The sequence below is a fragment of the Amblyomma maculatum genome, chromosome 1, assembly GCF_055883805.1.
Source record: "Amblyomma maculatum isolate TAMU_Amacu chromosome 1, ASM5588380v1, whole genome shotgun sequence".
NCBI lineage: Eukaryota > Metazoa > Arthropoda > Arachnida > Ixodida > Ixodidae > Amblyomma > Amblyomma maculatum.
In genome coordinates this window covers 409732383-409740334 of record NC_139344.1, presented here as the reverse complement: position 1 = coordinate 409740334, position 7952 = coordinate 409732383, and the positions used below count along the sequence as shown (strand labels likewise).

The 7952-nt window shown below is 48.6% G+C and overlaps 1 protein-coding gene across 1 annotated transcript in view; it reads left to right on the top strand.

The window, feature by feature from the left end:
• Positions 1-1455: 1455 nt before the first annotated feature.
• The window catches only part of LOC146208913 (homeobox protein SAX-1-like), a 61729-nt gene continuing 55232 nt past the window's right edge, over positions 1456-7952 (top strand). Inside the window, exon 1 of the mRNA XM_084579474.1 lies at positions 1456-1465. Coding sequence (XP_084435600.1) covers positions 1456-1465 — 10 coding nt within the window. The remainder of the gene's footprint in view (positions 1466-7952) is intronic.

Below are 7952 nucleotides of genomic sequence, written 5' to 3'. Positions count from 1 at the left end.
ATTCTTGCGTTGGAAGCTGAAGATGACGAGCTTTTGGAATGCCTTGAGATCATTGACGAACGTCATGAGAAAGAGGAACGTGAACGTCATGAGAAAGAGGAACGTGAACGTCATGAGAAAGAGGGACGTGAACGTCGCGAGAAAGAGGATCGTGAACGTAGGGAACGTTACGAGAAAGAGGACGCCCGCGTAAGCAAACTGATACAGCTGGAGATTTCAGCACATGGAATGAGCGTGGAAAAGATTAAAGCTTTTAATGCCATTCATTGAAACAGTTCAATACCGCGAGACGGTCCGCCACCGTTCCACATCGCCGAGGATATGGCAAAGTATTTGGCAGACTTCGAAAGTGTCTGTAGAAGTAAACGTTTCGAGCGAGATAGTTGGGCGCAGATGTTGGTAGCTCTTCTCTTCGCTGGAGCGTCGGAAGAAACCAAGCGATTGGTTGGCAACCACTTTACAAATTATGATGAACTAAAATAGTCATTGCTGATACGATATCAGATAACGCCTCATGATCTTAGGAAGAGGTATGAGAGCGAGAAACATTGTGACAAGTCGTACTTTGATTTGGCGTATCAGTTGAAAGCCGCTGTAAGCGAATGGCTAGACAGTGCAGAAGTTCGGGAGCAAATCGAACTTGCACCGGAGTGTGAGAAACAGCTTGGGGAAGCGGCCGAGCAACGTGACCGCAGTAGCGAGCCGACCGAGCCTCTAACAGAAGAGCATCGTGTTACCTTGGTCGAGACACTAGCTGAGACGGTTAGCGCAGGCTTAATCGGTGAGAAGTCCGAAGTGACGCCGTTAAGCGATGTGAACTGCATGCCGACCCAAGTAGCTGTAGGAGATACAGTTCCATCAAATGAGTGTAGGGAACTGGTAATAACTGAACCGCCTCTCAATGCAGAAGCTTGTGTAGAGCGTGGCAGAGAAGGAAGCCAGCTTGGAAGTGAGAAAATTGCGGTTTCCGAAATCAGCTGTGTCGTAGAGCAGGGCACGCAAGAAAACGAAGTGCCGATCAGGGAAACTGCGCAGCCCGCGAGTTGTGATCAGCCAGGGCAGACCGACGAGGAGTGCGCGTACGCTTTAGAGAGCGAGACTTTCGAAGGCGACAGCGAACGTCTAAAGCAGAGTCAGAATCGTTCGTGCCCCGATACCACGCTAGGTTGTATTCGCGAAAGCAACCCCAGTGCGAACGCGGACGTGGCACACATGGCCCTCACACAATCCGAAGCGCCCCAGCTGTCGAAGGAGCTTGATCGTGCGCCGGTTAACTCTGAGCAAGGCGACGCACTGAGTGGCGAGCCGCCAGAGCAAATGCTTAGAAGGGGGACTGACGCGAATGACGTCAGCCGTTGCTGTTCGGATTTGACTGAAAGCGAATCAAGCAATGCAGCCGCGGCGCTGCCAGAGGAAATGCCTAGCTTGAGGGCTGGCGTGATCAGTTGTTCGGACATGTCTGGAGGTGAGTCATGCGCTGCTGGCCACGATGCATACGCGGCACCACACTTTGACCACTCAGACAACACCGGTGTCCTACTAGCTCCGGTTACTGCTAGAACATTGACCGCTAGCCTGCCAGAGCTCGCTCCGAAAGAAAGTAGGACTATTCAAGGGCTGCCACCGAAAAACGCGGAAAGGCAGACGCGAGAAAGAATGCTGCCATCGTAAGGAGAGCAAACTCAAACGAATTCAAAAAGAAAGCAGAAAGCCTGTGTTTCAGTGCTGCCGTAAAAAGAAACGGAAAGGCAGGCGCGAGAAGGAATGGAGCAAATTGAGGCAATCCCGAAAAAGAAAGAAACTATCCCAAAGGCACAAATTCGCCCGTGCCCAGAAATCGCGTGACTGGTGCGCCACACGTAAGGAGAGGGATAGGTTGTTTAGCAAAGCTAGTGACATATGCTCATGCGTTTCTTTGCACAGAAACAGGAAGGTACGGTTGTTTCGTGAAACGGACAGCCGAAGCTTTAGTGAAAAGGGTGATCTCAACGGTAATGCCGATGGCTTAAGTCGGAGCCCATAACGTGAGAAGCCTCAGTTTTCACTTCTTGGTGTTTTTCTTCCTGGCATAGGATTTTGAACCATTGCATTGTATTATTTTTGTTTGAGAATGACGTTTTTGAAAGCGCAATTTTCAAATTTGTGGACGCGTTCCAAGTGCTGCTAAGCTGCCCTTTAATATAGATGGGGGCATAAGAGGGAAATAGTCTGGCAAAACTTAGTGAAGTTTGTGCCGTGCTTGCTGGCTGAGCGGTTGAGTCTTTAGTGTGGTTGTGACGTTGTGGGTTGTCAGAAATCTCTCCTGAAGACAAGTTGCAGAGTGCCTTGGAAACCCGGACTTGCCAAGGAATTCTTCAGGCTGACTGGCTCAAGAGAAACAGTCGGACGACCCCGGCTAGCAGCAACATCCCGATCCCTCCGGACAGCGGATGCAGTCCCCTACCCTTCGGGATCTCCCTTCCCCGGCGGGGCAGTCTGTTACGTTTCTCCACCGAGAAGTGGGACAGCTGACGCGGCCACCGCATAGCAACAGGCAGAACCGCGAGCGGGTCGGCCATTTCGGCGCCGTTCATCGGCCGCGCAACGCTTCCTCCCGCGGGCAAGACTCGACGTGTTCCTGCCACGCGCCAAATGTGTGTGCGTGCGTGTGTGTGCAGACGCCGGCCAAGCCTGGAGCTCGTGAGAGAGGGCGCCGCTTTCGCCCGTCTGCAGGAGGTGGAGGAGATGAGGTCGGACCATCTGCGATTGAGTCATTCGTCGTGAACCAACATGTTTGGCTCTCCCTTTCCTGTGAGGGTTTACCCTTTCCCTGTGAACTGGCATGCCTATATAAAGCAGCGGCCGACTCCGCTGAGAGAGAGACTACTTTGACGCGCCGTTGTTACGACGCTAGATACCAGCTGTGTGAGAGTGTCTGTAACCTCTCCGGGTCAGCTTCACTGCCCGTTTCTTCATGATGTTGCAGTAAAGATTGTTTCGTTAAAAGACGCCTCGTCTTTGCTGGCACCTTTGATGCCATCCGCCGTCCACGGAGCCGCCAGGCCAACGCTACCGAGGGGCCGCGCGCCGCAGCGGTACGCTACCCCGGCACTCGCGACCCCAAATCTAACACTACACGCCTTATCAATCTGGTTGTCGTGTTAATTATAGACATTAGTCTATTTATTGTTTATGTGCTCTTTCTGCTGTCTTTAATTATAAGTCCCAGGACCCTCACTTTGTCTACTCTGGTTACCGTTGTCCAATTTATTTCTACCAGAATGTCTCCTTCGTTCATATAGCGTTTTATGGTCCACCGGATTACCAAAGCTCGGATTTGCTTGGTGAACATTTTAACCCTGTCAGTACCGCGAATTCTTCTACAATGCCGATCGCCTGTTGAAGAATGTCTTATATTTCCCCACCGCTGCCTTTGTGTGTGCATATTTTGATATTGTCAGCATATCGTGTCTGTCTTACCCCTTTAACAGTCTTCAATAATGGCGGAAGGTTCTTTAACGCAAGGTTGAACAAGAAAGTGGAGAGCACTTAGTCTGCCGGTCAACTTTACAGAAACCTTGCTGCTGTACCATAGCTCACAGTCAGCTTGCCATGTTATCCACCGCGGACCAGCGCCGTAGAAGCAAAGAAGCTGGAGTCAGTGAAAAAGAAAAAAAATCTTGAATAAGCGATATACCGGCGTTTACGCCTTATAGATGGTGCGATAGAAAATCGGTGAAGGAAGTGGACAGGCTGAAGGGCAGCAGGAACCGTGCTCTAAACTAACATAGGTAATGAGTGCAATTCGCGTGTTTTTTTTTTTATTATTTTACGAAATATGTTTATATTTGGGTGAATAAATATTATGTTCAGTTCAGTAGTTCAGTCGTGTCCGACTCTTCGTGACCCTATGGACCATGTAACGCCACGCTTTCCGGTTTCTCACTATCTTCCTAACGTCACATAACTTCATCTGCAGTGCCTCGAGGGTGCCATCTAACCATCGCGTTCGCTGCCTAGCCTACCCCTTCTCCGGCGACCCTCAACCTTTCCCAACATCAAATCTTTCTCCAGCGACTCCTCTCTTCTCCTCAGATGACCAAAGTAGCTGAGCTTTAACTTTAGAATTTTACCCTCCAATGAGCAGTCAGGGTTTATGGTCGACAATATCGACTGATTTGATCTTCTGGCAGTCCAAGGAACTCTCAAGAGTCTTCGCCAGCACCACGATTCAAGCGCGTCAATTCTTAGGCGGTCAGCCTTTTTCCCAGTCCAACTCTCGCATCCATACATGACAACTGGAAAGCCCATAGCACGAGTTATACGGATCTTGGTTGGCAGACTAATGTCTCTGCTCTTTACTAGGCGGTCAAGGCTACCCATTGCTCTCTTTCCCAGAAGCAGGCGTCTCCTAATTTCATGGCTGCAGTCTCTTTTCGAGGTAATCTTGGAGCCCAAGAAGAGAAAATCTGTCACAGCTTCCACTTCTTGTGCATTAATGCTCCAGGACTTGATAGGGCAAGACGCCATGATCTGTGTCTTTTTAATCTTCAGTTTAAGCCTAAACTTCTCACTCTCTTCTTGTACGCGCATCAGAAGTCTCTTGAGTTCCACTTCACTTTCTGCCATTAAAGTGGTATCATCCGCATATCTAAGGTTGTTGATACGTTTTCCAGCAATCTTCACTCCAGCTGAAGACTCGTCCAGACCGGCTTTCCTCATGATGCACTCTGCATATAGGTTAAATAGGCAGGGCGACAGTATGCAGCCTTGCCTCACTCCTTTCTAAATCGGAAACCAATCAGTAAAACCATGCCCAGTTCTGACTGCGGCCTCTTGTCCTTCATGCAGGTTCCTGAGGAGACAGATGAGGTGAATTGGAACTAACATCTCTTGGAGAGCTTGCCAGAATCTGCTGTGATCTACGCAGTCAAACGCTTTCGCATAATCAATAAAGCAGAAGTAAATGGGTTTCTGGAACTCTCTTGCTTTTTACATGATCCAGCGAAGGTTGGCAATTTGGTATCTAGTTCCTCTGCCCTTGCGAAACCCAGCTTGCACGTCCGGAAGCTCCCGATCCACATACTGCTGCAGCCTACCTTGGAGGATTTTCAACATCACCTTGCTAGCATGCGAAATAAGCGCGATCGTGCGGTAGTTGAAACAATCTTTGGCACTGCCTTTCTTTGGAATGGGGAGGTAAACTGACCTCCTCCAATCCTGTGGCCACTGCAGGGTTGTCCAAATTTTCTGACATAATGTATGCAGAATGTTAACAGCGTCATGGCTGAGGTTTATGAAGCAACTCAGCTCGAATGCCATCAATTCCGCTAGCTTTGTTCTTAGCAAGGCTGGCTAAGGCCCGTTCAACTTCACTCTTCAGGATGCCCGGCTCGAGGTCAGTAATCACAACCGTCTTGTGTTTGGTTTGCACATTCGGGTCCTTCTTGTACAGTTCATCTGTGTATTCCTGCCACCTCTTCTTTATCTCTGAGGCTTCAGTGAGGTCCTTGCCTCGTTTGCCCTTTATCACGCCCAGCTTAGCACAGAAGCTTCCTTTGATATCCTTGATTGTCTTATACAGAGCTCTTGTGTTCCATAATTGGCTGTTGTCCTCATCTGCTTGGCACTGTATGCTCAGGAAGGCATTCTTATCTCTCCTTGCTATTTTCTGAAAATCCGCATTGAGAACCTTGTACCTTTCTCTTTCCCCCATAACTTTTGCCATCCTCCTTTCCTCGGCTATTTGCAAAGCCTCTCCAGATAACCAGTTTGCTTTCTTGCATTTCTTTTGCTTTGGAACTACCTTAGTAACAACTTCTTGTATTATATCACAAACATCAGTCCACATCTCTTCGGGCTCTCTGTCTTCTAGATCTAATTCTTGAAATCGATTCCTCACTTCCACAGCATATTCTAATGGAATTTGATCCAGATCATACCTGAAAGGCCTTCTAGTTTTCCTCAATCGAAGCTTAATTTTGGCAACAGGAAGCTGATGATCGGTGCCACAATCGGCCCCAGGCCTTGTTTTTTACTGCTTGTATAGCGCTTCTCCATCTCTGCCGGCAAAGAATATAATCGATCTGATTCCTGTACAGATTGTCCGGTGAAGTCCATGTGTACAGGCGCCTCTCGTGCTGTTGAAAATGAGTATTCGCTATGGTCAGGTTGTTTTCTTGACAAAATTCTACTAGCCTCTGCCCAGCTTCATTTGGCTCACCAAGACCGAACTTGCCTATAATTCCGGATATTTCTTCACTCCCGACCTTAGCATTCCAGTCTCCTATGAGAAAAACGACGTCTGATGATGGGGTGCGGTAAAAGGCATTGTAGGTCGGCATAAAATCTCTCAACGTCAGCTTCTTCAGCAGTAGTTGTCGGTGCATAGAGTTGGATAACTGTTATGTTGAAAGGGTGACCTTGGATCCGAAGTGAAATCATTCGGTCGTTTTTGGGGTTGTACCCTAGCACTGCTTTGCCTATTCTTCTGTTTACTATGAGAGCTACCCCATTCCTTCCCTTGGATTCGTGCCCACAATAAAAGACATAATGGTCGCCGGAGTTAAATTCTCCCATTCCGGTCCACTTGAGCTCGCTGATACCCAAGATATCAATGTTCAATCTGTCCATTTCTCGCTTGACGACATCCAGTTTACCTTGCGTCATAGATCTTACATTCCATGTTGCTATGTGATATATCTCCTTGCAACATCGGAGTTTCCGGTCGCTTCCCGACACATCCACAACTGAGCGTCCTTTTGGCTTTAGCCCAGCCGCTTCATTCGTGCTGGAGCTGCTAGGAATCGCCCTTTATTTATCCCCAGTAACATGTGGGACGCCTTCCAACCTGGGGGGCTCATCTTCCGGCGCCATATCATTAATGGTATTGTGACTGGCCATAGGGTTTTCTTGGCAGGAAATACTGGAGTGGGTTGCCATTACCTTCTCCAGTGAATCACATTTTGTCAGAACTCTCTGCCGTGACCTGTCTATCTTGGGTGGCCCTACACAGCAGAGCTACGACTTCATCGAGTTTCGCAAGCCCCTCCGCCACGGCAAGGCAGTGATCCATGAAGGGGAAATATTATGTACATGTTCGCAAAATTTTCGGAGCAATTGTAAGTTTCCTGGCACAACGTTTTTAGGTCATCAACTGTTTCACACACATTACGGCTTGACAAGGTTCTCACGGTGCCAAAATACGAAATGCGTGGCCTTATATCATATAAGAGAAACTATTTGTACGCAGGTATATTTAGCTTTATATGTACTCCGCACGTCCAGTGACCCACCATAAGCGGTTACTGAGGGTAAGGGCAAGTAAGCTACTATTGTCGAGATCCTGAGGCACGTTGCCTGTGAGAATATGGAGCTGCTATATGCGCGGGTGGCAAGCGAATCATCTTGGTGCTGTTCGAACTCTCCAGCGTCAACTGACTACCTGCTTAGCCACCTGCATTTGGTCCCTAACACATTCATTCACATCAGCCAGACGCAAGAGCTACCTTTTTGTGCCAGCTTGGTGCATTATTCTGAAAAAAGGATGCAGTGCGATATACGGTCATGCAGACTATAATACACACACCCACACACACGCACATCAAGCGCCAGCTTCCAAACAACGTTTCTTATGCCACTTGCCCTCATCTTTAGCAGTATTTATCTCCCCTCCCCTCACATCATTACAGCAAACTTAAGTTCAGAAACTTTTGCTGCTTTCTGAAGTGGGTTGACTGATGCCGCGCCAATGCAGGTTTTGCTCGCTTTTATCTCGCTCCCTTCTGCCGCTGGCTCGCTTTAGGCACACTGTTTTCCTGTAAGTGAGGCGGTCATTCTAAACATGTCGCAATAACCCCCTAAAAGCCCACGTGAGAGCCTGATGAGAGCCTTTAAAAGTTGAGAGCCTGTACACGAGCACGCCCGTTAAAGTACCAGCCAGTCTAAGCAATGTGAATTCTGCTGCCCTTCGG